Here is a 19,880-nt window from a genome sequence, read left to right as displayed (position 1 = left end):
CTTGGATCATAACAATCTTTCTTGAGAGTAAAACAATTTGATAATCATCGATATTACTCGAAGATAACGGTGTAAACACGAGATATTAGTTCCATTAGCGCCCGTTTGTATTAATATAATTTATAGTACTGTACAAATGTTAACAATTTATCACTTTTAAATTGTATGATGCAAGATGCAAGATTTTTCTGAAAATAGTAAGTAGTAACAGTCATGCTCTGATAACGTTTGCTTTATCTAGCATTAAATTTAATTCGAATCAAAGTAATCATCGAATTACCGACCGTATTCATGGTGAATTTGTTCATTACAATATTTTACATATTCAATTTCATTATTTTCACATTTACGCGTATGTAGGATGACGAGAAAATTTGAACAACATTTAATCATTCATTTTGTTTAGAGATAATAGGAATTATAGGTTCACCTGATATAAGGGTTCAAATCTGGCGGTTAAATTGGTAGCGCCATCTTTGGATTCAAAAATGCTAACTAAGTACCTACCAAGGGAAGGTGATAATAGCGGTAAAGGAAGAGTAGGAGTATATCAATATCGGCTATTTCCGTGAACGTGGTTCGGAAATATTCGGCTTTACGTGAATGTTACCTTTGATTTGGTGACATTTGACCAATGAACGTGGAGCGTTTAAATTTAAATCGTTGAACGTGTGGCCTCGTTATGATTAGCCTATAGGCATATGTAGAAACCGAATGCAACCGACACCTGCCGAATGAATGTTAATGGAGTTTTTTCGCACCGATTGAAATTTTTATCTCGGTCGATATGTAAGCTGTAAAAAATGGCTCGAACGACAGATCCCTGTTTTATCGCGAACAAAAACAACCCTAGGACAAAGGGTGTATGGAAATAGACCTAGAAATATAGGCCTAGATGGAAATTTCGAATAACGAATAAACGACTACACATTATTGAAGTTATTATGAAGCTAAAACTTAGAAATATTAACTTAACGAATTACAAACTACAATTATATTTTACGATCGTGGCAATAAAAACACGTGTACAAACGTATACAAAAGAATAATATAACGAAATGTAAACAACACGAAAGAGCTTAGGCAAAGAAAGCAAAGGTGAAAGAATAATTTAAGAAGAAACAAGTAACACAAAACAAACTAGGGGAAACACTTACGTGAACCTGAGGAACAGGGTGCAAGAAAACACGTAATAACCTTACATAACTTTGAACGAATAAAAACTACCCCGTGTCCCCTTGAATGCCACTGATAAACCACTGTACCATGTTTCCATCCGTCATTCGTTATTCGAACGAAATGATCTCCATCTCTGGACCACGAGCGATCACAGAGGGAGATGGGAAAATTTGCGAGCGGAAAAGCGCGCGCTGAGCGGGAAATATTCTCCGGCGGCCCCCGAAGCGACGACGCCACGTACTAGATGGTATATTATTGATCAATAAGAGAGGCTAACATGGATGACCCGTGCCGGCAGAGGCAGCCGTTACTTCCTACGTATTTTTACGCCACGCGGTTTTATCGCGAGAAGCCGATCTTGGAACCGTGTCCACGCGATCTCGGTGTTCTCCTCACTGTCTTCGAGAAACGTGCCAGCGTATTTACTGGACGAGAAGTACCGACTGTGCCCTGAAACGCGCCAATCGTCGTACTTCCGTGGAAATACTCGAATCGAGGGTGAAAGAGCGACAGAGAGGGAGTAACGGAAGAGTGGCGAGCTGGAGAGAGCAAGTACGAGGATAGGCCGCGGGTGAAAAAGGGTGAGACCAGTGGCGTAACTAAGTGAACCTAAATTCGTGGGCTCCTAACAAATTTATAAACATCACGGCAATCTCCGGCCTTCTTCGACTACACGTTAGCTTAATATAATTTCTGCAATACGTAACGAACGTTGTCGAGGTCTGCAATCGTCTCAGCAAGAGTATTCTCCACGAAAATTTGTTTTGATCTACTCGATACGTGGGAAAGACTCGCGGTTAATTTATCCTCTGTATTTCGTACTGAAACTTTGCTCGAGTCATTAGATATCGCGTGAAATAAATTAAATTAATTATTTTTCGTGAAAGTATCTAAGTTAACATCGAACGTCCACAAGATTCGAATTCAAGGGCCCCAAACATAAATTTCGACCAAGGGGCCACGCTGGTTGCGCCACTGGAGAGCTGGAGAAAGAGAAGGTGGTAAAGGGTGAGATAGCGGCCGCAAGGACGACGGAGATAGAAGAAAGACAAGTGTGAGCGACATGTGCCTGTGTTGAGAATTCTGTTCACGATAGTGCGGCGGCCGAGGGTGCGCCGAGAGAGAAGATCGGTAACTTTTTCCATTCCTTTATCCGATACTCTCTCGTCGCCTACACGGGACTATCGATGCAGACCTTACGGAAGAAAAACAGTCCGCGCAAGTGTGAGTAAAAAACCACCCCCTACGAATTGCACATATTTCCATGGATACGTCGGAACGTGGTCTGTCAAAGTCGTATCGTTGGGCATAGTGATTGACCGTTGTGATTCGAATTGACGAATGTATGGACGTATGCGTCGCCACCCAAGGGTTACAGGCTCGTTTCGTTAAATTTTTTAACGTTCTGGCATGACGTTGCGATACCACCCTGTAGATCGGTTGAAGGGTGCTTTGGAATATGGCTTCCCTTCTTTAAGAGGGAGAAAGACGTTAGGTCAATTCGAATCCAGCTGGATAATCCGATACGCGACGGACGTGTGAAACGTCACAGTGTACGAGTGTTGCGTCGTGGAAACGTTTGGAAGACTGTACGATGTTTCGTTGGAAACTGTCTTGTCAATTCGTGATTTTCGCGCGAGCTTTCAGGGTAGTTTCATGTTACCGACTGGGGCAATGCAGGATGATTGTGTGGTTGTGGTGCGCGACTTCATCGTCAGATGGCGGCACCGATCAATTTTGACGTGTATACAGGGTGTCTACGTATAAGTTCGGACATACACAAGGTGTCAATTCTACAACAAATTCCCAACAAAAAATTACTCTTAGACATTTTCTTCGTGTCGCCTTATTCTCGAGAATTTTCACTTTTAATATTTTTTCTGCGTTTTCCTTTTGACAATCTTTAAACGGCCATAACTCCACCAAATTACAGTGTAAACTTAAACCTAAGTATACCATTCGAAAGAGCGTTAAATTTACCATCTCCCTGATGCCGAGTCAAAATTTATTACGTAGATTTAACAAGTGAAAAATTAGGTCAAACTTTACATTGTGAAAATTTTTAAAAATTTGACTTTTTCTCTATCCATTTTTCGGTTTCAAAGACATAGTTGTTTGGCGGGCACTCTTCGGGAAAAATTTCCTCGAAGTCTCAGCTTTTGAACGGTATTGCCAAAAAAAAAAACTGTATGGTGGTATTTTCGGGAGAAAATGACGTTTAAGTGCAGAAAAACGTGGGTTTTTAGGTGAAAATCGATATTTTTCAACAAAAATCGACTTGACACTTTAAAATTAACTTGACATCGAGTTTGATGTATTTTTTAGTGACACTTCCGGCTAGAGTCTAGACTCTAGACTCTAGAGGCTTGGGAGAGGCTTGAGGTGTCAAAACATCAGTTTTTTTCCTAATTAGGGAGGCCCGGGAGTGTCACTAAAAAATACATGAAAATCGATGTCAAGTTAACTTTAAAATGACATGTCGAATTTTGTTGAAAAATAATCGAGAGTCTAGAGCCTGATTGCGAGGTGAATAGTAATTGTTTTTGAACATGTATCCATAGAATTTTCGTTTTGAAAGACTATTTAAACACAATGTGGAGTTTGACCTAATTTTTCACTTGTTAAATCTACGTAATAAATTTTAGTTTAGCATCAGGGGAGTGGTAAATTTAACGGTCTTTCGAATGGTATACTTTATTTTAAATTTGCACTGCAATTTGGTGGAGTTATGGCCGTTTAAAGAGTGTCAAGTCAAAAAGACAGAAGAAAAATTAGAGGTGAAAATACTCGAGAATAATGCGACACAAAGAAAATGTCTAAGAGTAATTTTTTGTTGGGAATTTGTTGTAGAATTGACACCCTGCGTATGTCGGAACTTATACGTAGACACCCTGTATAGTCTGGATCAGTGTTTCTCAATCTTTTTTGGCTCGTGGTACTTGAGTTTTATTTATTTCTGTAGTCTTCGTGGTTGTTGTTAATTCGTAAATACTAATGGTTTATTTATATAAATTTAATCTATTTTTTTACAAAACTGCCTATTGAGCCTATTCCAAATTCTTATTTAACTGAAATGGTTTTATATTTTCCAAGACGATGCATAAACTTGGATATAAAGATCCTCCTATCAAGGGTCTGCGAACTACGGTTTGAGAAACATTGCTTTAGAGCACTTCAGCTCCCTTGCCATTTTCATGTCGCATCTAACGGTTCACAAACAAACAAGATAGCAGAGCTTTCAAGCGATAAGAATTAAAACAAGCAGCATTGGGAAGCATTCTATCTCCTATCAACCCTATCGCGTTTAAAAATATCGTTCTAACAATCAGATCTAACAATTCTCACAGGTCGATGATAGAACAGATGGAACTCGGAACATTTCAGCGATGCGAGAACAGGTGGAGAGTGGAATATTTTAGCATCGTGCTAGAGCATATAGACATAAGATTAATTATTCATAATTGTCAGTGAAAGACATTTTCTGCTCATACCTCTTATGTATACTATATCTTTGGAAATAGAGAGTGGAGGGGCAAATCAATTGGACCAATATGCACCTAGTTCCCTATTCCAAGAATTCTCATCATGCAATGCAATTAAAATGTTGTCAATAATCCAGTCATTTAAACAAAAAATCTTTAGCAACCTTGCCAACAATTTTCACTGTAAAATGTACCAAAAATGTTATTAATAATTCTGTCATTTTAAAAAGAAGTCCAACGTACAGTGGATTTATTTGGTTGTCTTAGTATTAACGTCAATAATAACATTACTACTTTCATGAAAAGCTTAACACCCTTGGCAACAATTTTTTTAATGAAATCAGCTTAAAACTTTAATTCTCCACCACCTGTGAGGTCACTTTCCCTCCCGCCATTTTCGTTATTACACCCTAATAAACCCTCCACAAATTACAATCCTTCCCTCTGCGACACAAGGTCTGATAAGTGTAAAAAATAATCACCCGCTTGTATAGTCAAATTGAATCCACCTGCGCGCTGTTCCGTTTCAGCGTCGCTTAATAACAGTCCATACCTGACGAATTGGTTCCCACATGCTAAATTACACCATCCACTTTCCGAACCCACTATTTCGCAATCGTCCGACGGCGGTGACTGTTGTGACAAGCCAGGAATGATTGAATGTCGCATGTGCCCCCTGAAATACGTAGAAGGAGGACGTGTGCGAAGGAAAAAGCTCGCAGGAGGAAGGTGACTAGGAGGAGAAATAAAGGGGAAGGGCATGAATTGGTTATCCTGGATAGAGTCTCAAGTATCGACAGTTGGCGTCCTCCACTCGAGGCGGACGAGGACGTTCAAACAAATGCGTCGGTGTGGTCGTGACTATTAAAGTCGCGAGGGGTCGTGAAAAGTGTTCGCGAAACAGCTTCAGACCGGGAGATTTCAACAAATTGCCCGGTGCCAAAGACAAAGCGCGACTGGCTCGCTGCTATCTGGCTGGTGGAATAAAGAATTGACAATCTGGTGGGCTGAAACTGGCAACTCGAAGGTTCTAAATTATGAGGTTGGTCAGAAAGTTCGTTCGGAGTTTAAGGCACAAATAAACAGCGGTTTTTCTTGGACACGGAAATATATTTACCCTATAACGCTAATTACTCTATGAGTTCTATGATCTTTGACCATATTTTAGAAAAATTCATGATTCCTCGTTCATGGAAGCCTACAGAGGCTATGCTTGATTGTAGCTACAATATAGGTGGACAGACATGTAACAAGTTAAGAATTGATGTAAAAGAATGTGATATGGAAAAAAGCACATATGTAAAAGACTAGTGATTTGTAACAAGCAAACCTGGACCAATAGGTGCAATAATCGATATAAAATGGATTACGTACTCTCATAAAATAAAGAAACAAACAAACAATCGTTTGTGCAAGTCCTCATCAAATTAGGAACCATCTGAATTACAGAGGAACAACCATTACGACAAAATCAACGAACTTTCTGGCCAATCTAACACTACCACGGTGACGAATTTATTCCCTTCGCGAATGACCGAATTTTTGAATTCGTTTCGAACAAGGGGGATCGAATTTGGCCTCGTTACGCGTATTCGTGAAGAAGGGGAAAACCGATATAAATTGCTTATCTCGAGGACGCTCGAAAGGATTCTCGTTTCACGTTTTCACGGGAGGCAAATTGATCGTATGACCGATCAATATTAGTTCAAGAGGTTTGAAACCTCTCTATCGTTCGGCTGGATCGTTCCTGACCACCCCTGCTGTTTCGGATCCGATCGTTCAATGCCTCGAATGATTTTACTTTGCGTAAGTTTGAATAAGACCGCATGCGGGGGATATTAAAGCGAGCGTCTAAAGTTGAGCGCACATCGAGCCCCGAGTGACGCATTGATTTCCATTGGACACCGCATGTTCGAAACTAGTTTATGGTTAACTCTGCGTAGAAACTGTATTGACCAACCCGTGATGCTGCGTTTAATTATTATTAAACAGTAACGTCGTTAAAGGGTCATTTCGAGGCCTGGATTAGACCGGATGTGACTCTTGGCGCGTGCCATTTAAATTCCAGTCAGCTGATCGCACGCCTGCGCAGACGTTGGAGCAGACGTCTTCGTAAACATCGTTTATTCATTTCTATTATCGTTATCATCAGTCATAGATTATTAGTAGACTCTATGAAAATTCATATTTTCGTAAATACGGAAGAATTAAAACACAAATGAAAGTATGTTTTATCTTCAGGAGGATATAATATGTTTTCTATACATCTTCATACGTTTTCTCATGTCTTCTCGCAAACAACCTCCTACATCCACTCTATTATAGATTGTTACTAGACTCTATGTTTATGCATGTTCATATTTGCACAAATATGAAAGAATTCATACGTAAACGAAAGTATGTTTTATCATCCGAACAGTGTAATATGTATTTTATACACCTTCATATTTTCACGCTTTTGGATCTGATAACATAAGTCGTTTTCAATATACGGCGAGTTTAGATTAAATCTTTTTACCTGTGACATTGGTCGTCGATGTGGTAATGGAAACCCATTTTCCAGTCAAGTTCGAACCAACCCGATTTCTTGGGGAGGGTGTGTCGTTCAAGGCAAAGTTGATTGGCATATTGGAAGTGTCGGAAGCGAGCGGGGACCGAATGTGCCAAGAAGCTTTGGCGGACCTGAAGATGGCGATTCGAGCCGCTGGTGAACACAAACAACGAATCTCCATCCAGGTCAGCATCGATGGAGTACGCTTGCGGGACGAAAAGTCTGGGGTAAAAGCTCAAACAGCTTTTCTACTAAAGTCATTACGCCATTCGAGTCTTATTTCGATTAAAGGATCTGGTAATTGTTCCCAGGACTGTCTGTATCACCATCCTGTGCACAAGATATCCTTCATCGCTCAGGATACCAGCGATTCGAGGGCGTTCGGATACATTTTCGGTTCACCTGATACTGGACATCGTTTCTTCGGCATAAAAACTGATAAAGCTGCGAGCCAAGTAAGACGCACACGCTAATCGATAATAAAATAGATCCGTTCTATTGTCCGCGATTAATTCGACGTGAGATCCGTTCCCGTGCGTCTGTAATTCGCTTTGGCGATGCGTAGGGGGTCTAAAATGATATTTGTCCAATCGAGAGAAGCAATATCGACCTGGGTGACGCGGAGGGGGCATGTAAATAATTGCATTATGTGATTCGGCTTACTCCAACGATCGCCGCGGGAGATTGTTGTTCGATTATAAGCTTCCCTTCGTCCTCGTTCAAAGAGACTGGGATTTCTTCTACTTAAACTCCCTTTGACTAACGCTTTTCCCTCAAATGCCTGGAACACAACGGCCAAAACGATTCTAGGAAATACTATTCTTGATATTTGATCTGACACAACTTTTTGTGATACCAATTAATCTTGGTATCCAATATTTTTCCAATATAAATTTTTGTAACGTGAAGAGTTCAGATTTTATGAGTTTTAATTCTGAATTTTTGTAAGTTTTGTATGCGTTACTTATTATTTCATATTACAAAGATTTATATGTTCAATCTTTAAAGATCGAATGTGACATTTTCGATATAACTAAGTAGGATAAGATAAGACTAATTATTTTATTATACGCAGCTTTTGTTTCACACACTTGTTATTTGAGGTCGTCGGGTTAGTACAATCACTCTGTATATTTTATGAGCATTGAAAAGAGAATCGAAATCATTTCGAAAATTCAGCTATTGAAGTTTCACGCTTTTAATCTATCAATTTTTTTTTTTAACAATCATTTCTTTCGACACCCCCCCCCCCCCCCCCCCAATTTTGATCACGTATAGTCATATAAGAATAAATATGTTTCTTATTATCATTCAATTGAGGAAAAACGTTCCAGGTAGCGATCGCTATGAACGACCTGTTTCAAGTGGTCTTCGAGCTGAAAAAGAAAGAAATCGAGCTAACGAAGCAACACTTGGAGCAGAATGCCATAAGTGTTATTAAGTTTCACACTCGTGGCATCTTCACCGAACCTACACCAGACACCAAAGTAAATTTCTATGATATACATATTCCTTTAACGATGCAATAAAACAATCCATCGATTGATCGTACAATACAGATGAAGGTCGAAATTGTTCAACAGGGTGCAGCAGGAACCGAGTCCTCTCTTCATCGAGCAAAGAGCACGAATCCGGAGGTAGACAAACAACCTGAGAAAAGAAACGAATCTCAAAGTGGTGTAATAGCGGATTTATTAGACTTACAGTTTGAACTAAATTCTCTGCAGCAAGGAATCCATCACATGGACAAAATCACTCCCGAAAATCCACCGCCGTCCGCAGACAGCCTCTTTGAACCTGACCCGTTTGGTGATTCATTCGCAAACATGAAGGTACAGACAATCTAACAAATCTCCTCTTGATCATTGACTTGACGAGTCTATGTAGTTTATACGATTCTTATTAGCAACGTTTGGTTGCAGTTGGAAGACACCGTGCGGCCTATTTTGCCCCCACCGCCATCAGGCTCGAAAAGAGGTCATTTGGAGCGACAGGCAACGATTCCAGGTCCCCAATCGTCGGTCACGTCGAGTCCAGCGACTACTTTGACGAGCAAAACACCTCCTCTTCAAGGTTCGGTTCAGTGGTTCGACAAGGATGCAGAAAACCTTTTCAGTGATAACGAGGTCACCAGTTCGGCCAAGAGTACACCAGTAAAGAAGGAACAGGACGAGGTAAATATTCGAAAATCCTTCAGTTCACTACTGGATGGTCTAAGTCAACTACTTCAAGGCCTTAGAGTTCCTATCTTTGAAGTACCATCAGAAATACTTTTAGTTTAACGTTTCTTGGCGTTCATTGGTGAGTACTTTGAGGGAAAATATTTTAGGATCCTAGACTTAGGCTTTTCGGAATTTTCTGTCGTACAGATTCATGCTTAGCCTAAGGTTTCCTGACGTTTAATTGCTAAGTGGTATAGAATACTTAGGGTTTTAGGACTTGAATCATCGAGCTTTTGCAATGCTTCATCCCATAGGAACACATTTAGTTTAATGCTATTATCCACTTAGGAGTTTCAGGCCCAAGTATCACCATCTAAGCCAAGAGTACTTTCGAACGATCGAGCGAGGATTTATAGGGGTGGCCTCGACACTTCTTTGCACCACTACCCTGTCTGTGAAAGAACCCTTACTCGATGATGACTAAATGTCTACATTGAAGCTTTAAAATAGATCAAATAGATTTATAAAATAGATATTTTCTATTTTCGTCGAGAGCAAAGCTTTAATGTGGACAACTAGTCATCATCAAGTAAGAGTTCTTTCACACACAGGATAGTCGTGCACAGACGTGCCGAGGCTACCCCTATAAATGCTTGATTGATCTATTTTATAAATATTTTAATAGATATTTTCTATTTTTATCGAGAACAAAGCTTGAAATATCAATAAAATAGAATCGTCTACTTTTATCGAGAGCAAAGCTTTAATGTGGACACCTAGTATAACATTACATATTTATTGTTGAGCAATCTAGAACACTTTAGAAGCCTAGACTTAGGAACCTCAGACTCTCAAAGAATAACAGGCAGAAATCTAGCCTTAGTCAGCTTCAGAAACATTCGTCCCCAAAAACAATTGCTTCAACTCCCTCCATCATCTCAGACAATCCATTAATATCGAAATCATGATCTGTTCCAGGCCCAGGCCCAGGCCAAGAGTCCCCAGATAGACGTTTTCACGGAGCTGGACCCCCTAGGCACAGGCCTGATAAAACCATACGTAGACAAGAAGGACTTTTTTCAACACCTGAAGAACCCCCCGAAGAAGGTCCTGAAAGATCTGGTGTCCACCAACTCGGCCGACACGTTCCCCACGAACTTCAGCGGCGGTTCCGATTCCGCGGACTCGGAGAACCAGGTACGAAACGACTTGCTGTCGACGGACAGCCAGTTCGACGACAGTAACTTCGCGAATTTCGACCGATTCGACGAAACCGAGGCGGTTCAGCCAGCCTTCGGTCGCTCCGAATCGACGCGAAGAACGGAAACTGGTCTTAAGTCGGCTCAGCATCAACCGCTCTCCGTGTCTCTGCCACCCGAAGAGTCTTCTGCTACGAGTGCGCCTGCTATTTCATTAGGGGGCGCTACGCTGCTCGGTCGAATGGAAAAAGAGTCGGTTGAGTCTGTGCATGGATTGGTCCAGCTTCGAAGTCCCATAAAGTCAGGACGCAAGAAGGATTTCGACATAGACCTGCCTCCTGGTAAAGGCCAATCCATAGAGAAGCCGTTCCCTGTAGACTTCACGACGACGACCGAGTCGCCAGCGTCGCCCTTGAAGTCTTGTTCCTCTGACGCGAATTCTCGACTCTCCAGTTCGTCTGCGGAGCTGGAGTTGGTCCCAGAGCCTCCTCCTCGAGGAGTGGCTAATATCCTGATCAATCCACCGCCCCTGCCTCCGAAGAAGCAGGGCGCCAGAGGTGCCGTGAAACCTCCACCGAGACCACCTCATACCGAGGGCTACTTTCACTATGATTTCCCTGAACGAGAGCACCCAGTGCCTGTCATATCGAAAGACAAGAACAAGAGTCCTCTGAAGGACGCCAGAAGTCACTTCGACGACAACTTCAGCCCCCCTCTTCACCTGTCCACTAAATCAGATTTAATTGGATCGATGACTACGTCTACATTCGAAGATTCCTTTAGCTCCATGGTACCTACGACGAACCTGTCCACGTTCTTCACCCCCACGACCGCATCTACCACGACGAAGAAGGCGAAACCATCTTTGGACATCACGCTGAGTCAATTGACGTCCTCGAATTTGAACGAGTTGGCTAACAGTCTTGGTATGACGGTACAGGAGCTGACAAGCTTGACTCTTCAGCAACTGACAGACTGCTTGGCGACCTTGTCAGCTAAAGAATTTCCTTCGAACGACAAGGACGAACCTGTGGGGAGACAGGAACGAATTCCGACCACGAAGTCGCAGCCTTTCCCAGATACCGTGCAATCCAAGTCCTACATCGAATCTCAAGCCTTCACCAAGGTAGTCACCGACCAGGAACCTAAGTCTGATGCTACTTACGACAAGTACGCGGTGTTTCGTGAACTGTTGGAGCTGGAGCAGATGGAGAGGAACGAGGAGGTGATGCAAGATTCAGTCGAAGAGGAAGTATCTGAAGCTATGAAGGAAACCTTTGAAAATGCTAGTTCAGAGCCTGAGGACGAAAGCAAGCCCGAGAGCATAGTCTCCTTGGTGAACCTGACGGTGAAGCTTCCCCCGAGCAACGAGGACCTGGCCACGGAGGAAATGCCTAACGCAAACGATGAAACGAACGAGCCTTCGTCGAGCTCTGCCAGTGAGAAAGCTCAGTCTGTTGAAACGGAAACTACCACTAGGATGTCCATAACGGAAGTGGAAATCGTGACAGAATTCGTGACAAAACAGAGCATAGAGGTCGGTGAAGAGTCTGATAGAAGGGATTCTATGGCGGACGATGAAGAAACGGAGCAAGCTGAGAAAACCAACGACGTTCACGAAGAATCCGATAAACCTGCCACAGAGAGCAATCCTGAAGAGCCAAATGGGACCCTAGCCGTAGAGAAACCAGGGGTGGTGAAGTCCTCCATATCGACCTCCAGCGACAGGTACGCTGCCCTACGCGAGATCATCGGCGAACCCGAGCCGTTGCCTAAGCAGAACGAAGAAAATGGGTCCAACTCTGCGCAGGTGTCCCCTGTGCTTTCATCGTCGACTCAGTCGAAAGGTATGGCTGAAGTGGAGCTGCTGAACCTGTTCTCCGACACGCCACCTTCGTCATCCAGTCCGAAGAAACAGGTGAAGAAGGAGGACGATTTGAAGACAATGGACATCTTCGAGGAGATAAAGATGTTGAGTACGGGAACACATACAGCAAAAGGAAACAAGTCTACTATTTCAGAGGACATTTTCTGTCCTTTCGCGGAGCTGAAGCAGGAGCCTGATGACGGTAAGGACGATGCTAATTGGGCAAAGTTCGACACAGGATTGTTCGTTTCGGAGCGACCGTGTTGCGAGGACACTCCGTCGATCAGTGGCACGTCACCGTGGTCACCGGATGGTAGGGAGTTCCAGAGGGAACCATCGTTCAAAGGTGGTGTCTACAGACAGTCAGGAGATAGCGACAACGAGTGGAAGGACGAAGAAGAAAGCGAAGAGAGCAACGGAAGAACGAGAGGAGATAGATTCTGGTGCAGCAGGCATCCTCGATTCGACGTGCCAGCTTTTGGCGACAGATCGTTCTACGAGGAGGCTGGGTCGGTTCCTGGGAACAAGAGAGATAGAAGTTTTCGAGATAGGATGGTGAAGAAGCCTCGCGACGCGGCGTGGATCAAGAATCCTGGATACAGGCCACGCGACCCCTCTTCCTGGCACGACGAAAGCCAGTGGGACGAGGAGTCCAGACGCTACCCTCATCGGAAGATGCAGTACAAAGACGAAGAGGTCCAATACGAAGCGCACTGGAAGTGCAGACCGCAGCCACAACGTTGCAACTGGGCACACGAGCCATTCTATGACAATGAGAGGAAGAGAAAGCTGGCGTTGTGGAACGAAGAGGACAGGTTTGGCAGCCAGAAGAGCATGGGTTACGACGAAGAGGACAGGTGGTACAGGTCCAAGTACGAGAGAAAAAGGTGGGAGGAGGACGCTAGATTCTGGAACAGGAAGTCAGGCCCACCTGACCCCGATTATCCTACCAGAGAGAGCTATTACTATTATCGAGAAGGCAGGGAAAGGCCACATGACTATCCAAGTACCTGGGATACTGAATACGGTTCAGATCGACCTGGAGACGACTCGCCTAGGTACAATCTATCCTGTAGGAAGAGGCACTGGCCCAAGAGGCCCAACAGCGCCAACGAGGGCCGCAACACGGACATACTTTATACAGAATCACGAGGGAAATTCGACACGTCCAGGTCGGAGTGCAGTGACAACGATTCCGATCCTTACCTACGACAGTCTCAACGCTCGAGAAGCCGCGAGAGTTATTGGGGCAGCGACCAGGAATACGACAGCTGGGGCGAAAGGCCCTACTGGTCCGAAGGGCCTGACACGAAGAGCGAGAGTCTCCATCGCAAGAGAATTCCCAGGCACAAGCCCAGACCGCATCCAAAGACTCAGAGCCCCTTCGAAGACGACTTTGCACAAAGCGTGGAACACGTGGACCCTTCTGGTGTCGAATCTTTGGCTGCTGTCGAGCCACGGATCCGTACGGATCAGAACGACCAGAAACCACCGCCGACGAGCCCTTCTTCTAGTAAGAGGTACGCTAAGGACCTACCCAGGAAGGAGATCCAAAGGGAGTACAGTAAGAGGTCCAGTTACTTCGAAGATGACCTCACGCCCACGGCTAGCGCTTCCAGCGATGCGTCTGATCGTCAGAGGATACCCTCTGACCTCAAGGCCACCCCTGAAGAGCTACCCTGCGACAGCAAGGACGCGCACCAAGCAGCAGATGGTTTTGTTTCGGAGGACAGCGGTCGAGATTCATTCTTCAACGGTGATCTGAGATACGACGACGACGCATTCGCGTTTAAATCTGAAATGGAGGATAATGTACCCGAGAGGGCCACCACGTTGCCCCTGAAGAACCACAGTCGACAAGGCAAGTACGGTCCTGGGAACAACAACAATAATAATAACAATAACAAGTCGCGAGGGGATCAGTACATCAGGAAGTCGGAGTCGGTGAACATATTCGTCAGGGAGAACGATCCATTCGACGACGACGACTTCTTCAACTGATAAGTCGTTCCTCGAGTGCTCGAAACGGTGCTGGACATTGCGACGTCAGGTGCGTCGGGATGCGTAGGACTTCCGTTGCGTTCTCTTGTAACTGAATGACGCTGACGTTGCTTTTATAACGTGGGAACGTATTTATTTGAGAAGGTACAGGCTTTTCCTCGGTATTTGCCCTGATGCTATCGATGTCCACCGAGCACGCGATGATTAATGGAATATGTACCGTCGGGCTGTTTTTGGTCATGTCTGATAACAGTTGCATCATCGAACATTATGGGATGTAATGGAATGGGAATGTAAAGAAATGGTCGACGAATTAGTTGGCCGTTCGAGGTCTTGGAGTGAGGGTAAACACCACCTTTGCTTCTCCGTTTCTTCGCAGAGGCTCGGTAACCGAATAATAGAAGGCAAACTCCTACGTTTGCTCGAGACAATGACGTCACAGTTCTTGAGTAACCAACTAATTCGGCGGTCATTTAAAAAAAAACTTCACCACCTGACATTCTGTACTTATTTATGACTATCTCCAATTGTCTATCGCTGAAGGTTCATACTACGATTGGAGGTAATCGTTGTCCAGGATATGTCGGCCACGAGGTGCCATACAGAAACTAGTCATTGTTTTAATAAATTTGTACATAATGTTATCGGTGTTAGCATGAAATTGATTCGGTGATAGAAGTCTGCATACGTGCGTGCAATTTACATGACAGTTTACGTCACACTTGTTTAACACACAGTAACATCGGGCGCGTACTTTGAATTCGTAACCATGGTTCCCAGCAACTATAGTTATCGTGTTTTCTGCTTTATTCGTTTGATACGATGATGTTAGTCATATTGCGAAGCCTTAGAATAATTATGCGAAAAACAGGTGCGATTATTGACGATTGCTGCGGTTGGAACTACTGTTGGCTTCCAAGTGCGAGTAGTGTTCTTTTGCCGAGAGTCCAAGTTTCTACCGAGGGTCTACTTAACATTATACACTTTCTACTAGATGGCTTTTCATCAACTCGAAGCTTCCTCTTCAATATCAACGACTACGTTATCCATTTGCTGTGTCGCCACCTAAACACCCAAAAATGTTACAAAAGAACACGACTCGTGCTCGAAGGCACCTTAACACTTTCAACTCGCGTGTAACTCAATTCGCGAAAGCCTGAACGATCTCATTTGATAGGTATCGTTTGGAACGTCGAAGAATCAAAATGTGACTTTTATACACTTTTGACTGAAACGATACCGTATTGAAGACGACATAGATAGACTCAATTGTCGACTTCGGATTTGTCCCTTCGAAGGGGGACGGGGAAGCGATGTCCAACTAGTCTGTAAAGTTTGTTTATTTGTAAAAAAAAAAAAAAATGTACGAAGTCGCGACACGACGTTACATTATGTATTTATTTGCCAACAACAGCACGCTGCGTTTAACTTTTAGCTTACGTTGGTTATGTATAGATACGCGCATCGACGACTCGTGACGAATGTACTTGACGTTGCAGTAGCGGATTATTTATTATCATTTAAATAGCGACTCTAACTGTGTTACAAATTAGTCAGAATTGTACTGACAATAATATACAGTCCCAATACAAATAAGAATTACCGACTGTGAAGAGATCGATTTCTGTCTAATCACTTACGAGGGTACAGGGAAGATGACACTATTTGTTCTCAATTATTTTTACTGTACAATTGTTCAAAAATATGATACTATCTTGAGTACTTTGTCGATAGTGTAGCGCACTCCGTAGATAAGACTCAATAATGTAGAACACTCGGTTGATTAACGAAACTTGGGCTCTACATTACCAGCATGGCTTTATAGACAGAATATCCTACATTATCGAGTCTCACCTGTAAATTACTCTACAATATCGACTCTGTACCCTCCACTCCACCTACCATGCTTGATAACCAGCAACATTGATATAAACATAATTTAACGAATTTCCTAATAATGAACACCCTCAAATTAGCGAAAGGAATCGACTGTGTCGTAAGTGATTAGTGGAAATGAAAATCCATGGCTACGACGAGAAACAGAAAACTACATGACACAGGTGATCAGTAAATGCATGGACGGTGTAACGAAATTTACAATGTTTACAAATAGCCCGTATTACTGTTATCAATAAGACGTCTCCAGCGTGGGCGAATCGCGATTTAAGTGTGCTGTAACCGTCAAACTTGTAATTTTTACCATGACCGTGACGTTCAATTCATTTTGCGCATTGTCAGCCTCCAAGGTGAAGATGAGTCGCGGTACGGAACCGTTCGGATCAATTTTCACTTTAAAGAAAACGTTAGGACAGAATAAAGTTCTTTTGGAAGAAATACTCTTTCGTGTCCTGTAAAAAATCCCTCGATATCCACTCATATCCTTCGATAGCATTATTAGACAGATGGAAGATGAAGATTAGGAACAAGAAGATTAATTTCTAGGTATATGTAGTTCATCTTGACCGAGGTAACAATTTTTCAAAGCTACGTTTACACATATTTTGAACGTTCTTGAGTTTTTATAACAGGTGTATCTCTAACCATGGGGTGTTCGATAAGGATGACAAAGAGAAAACAACGTTGAATGGAATCAAAGTGAATCGATCTCCCCAGAAAAGCGCGGATCGCGAAGACGCGGACTCGCCATAGTCTTTGTTGCGATCAGAGAGAGCAGTGGCGGCACCACCACCACCATCCCCTATCGCGTCGAAGCGGTTAGATCCCCCGGTTAGCGTGTTCCCCGTTCCTTGATTTGGCCGAACACAATGCACAATAAAAGAGCATTAGATCGTCGGCTTTGTCGAGCGGTTGCACGACTTCTCGTATAACAATGGCGTGGCCCCCACTCGGCCGAAGTACTCGAAACACCTGGCAAACAAGGAAACAATGCGCACGAGCCGCACTTCGACGGGATTTCGCGCATTTGGGGTGCGCGCATGCTAACAAATTATCACCCTCCTCCGCCGTTACGCCCGCCCACCCCCTGTCACTTTTCTCTCGTTTTCTCATTCCGTCTGCTTCCTGTGTTCGCGGCCGTAAACCGGCCAAATACTTTCCTTGCTCTGGCGATTACGCAGCAACCTCGTGTCAGCCAGGTTTAACGACCCTCGAGATCCACCAGCTTCGCGCCTTTGGAACGCATCGTAAGCTTTATGATAGCAGTTTTTGGCTCACAGAAAGTTATGGTAATAAATAATCAATTTTCCACGAGACTAGAGTAATTCAAACTCAGATTTAACTCAGTAAAAGTGTTTTCAGAATGCTATGGAACGTTTGCAAAAGTACAGTAAAAGGCCAAAGGGGTTCTCGAGCTAATGGTAAAATTGTAGGATAGCTGTGATAAACTGTGATAGAAACAGGTAGAATAGTCTGTCAATAATACAGTGTACTTTGTCGATAAGACGAGCCAATGTCGACAAGGTAGCCTGGCCTGTCGATACTGCAGCACATTCCACCGATAAGGTAGAAAATTACCATCAGTAAGTCTCATTTGAGCTAAAGTTTCCTCTCCTCAAGTAGGTAACTCCCTTTCTTCAATATAAGGAAATAAATCATCTCCAGTGGTGGCAATATTTCTAGAAAACGTTCGTTTTGAGTTTCCACGCAGTGACTGGTTTGCGTTTGTTCGAAAAACGTGTACGACAGCGATCGAGTCACCCCATTCGCTGTGGCAGCAGTTGACCCAGCTCCGTCGCGCGGAAGGTGACGCAACGAGAGCGAGAAAAGGGGGAGAAAGAAGAAAATCAACCCGCATGTGCTCGGACGCACTTGAAAACGAAAAGTACTTTTGGACCGAGAGCGATATGGAGGCGGTGTACGTCGGAGAACGTGAAGAGTGTACCGAGGGTGCGTGAACTATGAAATGCACCGGCTGTACACGGTCCCTCTTCCGACGAATGTAGCTCTGAAAAGCCACGAGAAATGTTTGTAATTGGGATCGTTGGCCCATCGCGTTCTCTTTTCTTCGTGCGCGCACCCTGGGTGCGTGAATGTGCGTTCAGACTGGATGTACATTTATTTCTTTGATATATGCGTGTGTAGGAAAGGTATACTTAATTGATACTGAACTCTAATTTTGAATTAGTTAAGGTAACTGCACATAACCGATATATTATTTTTTCTTCTTGCCTGGAATTCATGCTACTGTACGGAATTAATTTCTTATTTTATTTATTGATCCTTAAATTTTTGAGTTAAGAACTGATTAAGTTGTATATCTAAAAGTTACGATTATCGACAGAATGTGCTCCATTATCGACAGACTATACTGTATGATCGACATAATGCACTGTATTATCAATAAAATACACTGTAATACCAACAGAATGCGCTGTATTATCGACAGACTAATCTACAGACATACTTTCCAGTCAAACGACACAATGTTAAAACACCATCATTAATATGAGAATGTGCGAACTCTGAATGATTGATCTACTAACGTTTCGATCAACGAAGTGCATCGATAACATTCCATTGAAAAGGGTTTCAGCAACTCAATTTTATTCGCCACCGACGTCGTTAACGTCATGTTCGCGAACATCGTCGTTTCACGCGCACACGTCAACGGAAGTCTATCAATATTTCATAAGCCTGGTAAAAAGGGACGAGTGTTTACAACACACTAAGCGACAAATCCTCGATCTTGTTCGCCGGTTAGCCGTAAGTGTCTTCCCCGTCGGGAGATTTGCATCGAATTGAATTTCAAATTTGTCGGCGCTCTTGTGGCCGTAGTCTCGAGCATCTCAGGGCCCCTCATGCTTTCGATCCGCACCAAATGACATTATTATTAATATAGTCTCGGGATCCTACAATATTTCGGCTTCCACACGCAATTTACAGGCCCTACACACACGCGCACTTTCAAAATTAATTTGTCTGAAACGAGAAGGTAAACATAGAAGAAGAGGTTGAGTGATGGATTCAAATTAATTTAAAATGAAGAATATTGTTTTCATGGTTGAGGAGAATCAAATATAATGTTTTTAAAAAAAAATTGTCCAGTAAACCTTGCCTTAAACCAAACTGTTAATAATAAGAGTTCTACATTACCAAGATTTATCGATAGAGTATGCTACATTATCAACATACTACACCACCTTGCCGACATTCTCTCTTTTTATCGATAGAATACACTACATTATCGACAGTCTACTATATCTTACTAAATGAATACTCGATAGCCATTCTCATACTATAGTTAACGAAGTTAACATTTGTTTTACCATGACATTAATCATCAGGAATCATAATCTACATACTTTAGCACAAATAATCGCAACTTTGGAGCAAGAAACGAGTATGGCTCGGATTACGGTGCACGTGTCACAGAGAAAATCCGTGGTGCTTTTCCCTGTGAAGGAAGCTCCGGTTTGCCGTTTCTGAATCGCGTGAGTAAATGGCTGTTCTCTTTAACCGCGTACACGAGGAGCTCGCGAG

The 19,880-nt window shown here is 43.1% G+C and overlaps 1 protein-coding gene across 8 annotated transcripts; it reads left to right on the top strand.

Annotated features, from left to right (window-relative positions):
• The first annotated feature begins 1,249 nt into the window (after window positions 1-1,249).
• On the top strand, window positions 1,250-15,534 carry LOC128886029 (uncharacterized). Of its 8 annotated transcripts, none has more exons than XM_054140547.1 (8): window positions 1,250-1,760; window positions 2,135-2,403; window positions 7,225-7,439; window positions 7,524-7,667; window positions 8,547-8,699; window positions 8,796-9,044; window positions 9,135-9,386; window positions 10,353-15,534. In XM_054140547.1, exons 2-8 carry the CDS (start codon window positions 2,367-2,369, stop codon window positions 14,439-14,441), a joined length of 5,139 nt encoding a protein of 1,712 aa, XP_053996522.1. In that variant the 5' UTR covers window positions 1,250-1,760; window positions 2,135-2,366; the 3' UTR covers window positions 14,442-15,534. The 8 variants fall into 8 exon arrangements, with proteins under 8 accessions (XP_053996522.1, XP_053996521.1, XP_053996520.1 ...); XM_054140546.1 differs by having other exon boundaries at window positions 2,096-2,403; XM_054140545.1 differs by having other exon boundaries at window positions 1,250-1,854.
• Window positions 15,535-19,880: the final 4,346 nt, after the last annotated feature.

Source organism: Hylaeus anthracinus, unplaced genomic scaffold (assembly GCF_026225885.1).
Source record: "Hylaeus anthracinus isolate JK02 unplaced genomic scaffold, UHH_iyHylAnth1.0_haploid 11982, whole genome shotgun sequence".
NCBI classification, from domain to species: Eukaryota; Metazoa; Arthropoda; class Insecta; order Hymenoptera; family Colletidae; genus Hylaeus; species Hylaeus anthracinus.
Note: the sequence above shows the minus strand (reverse complement) of the source record. Positions and strands in the feature narration are given on the sequence as shown.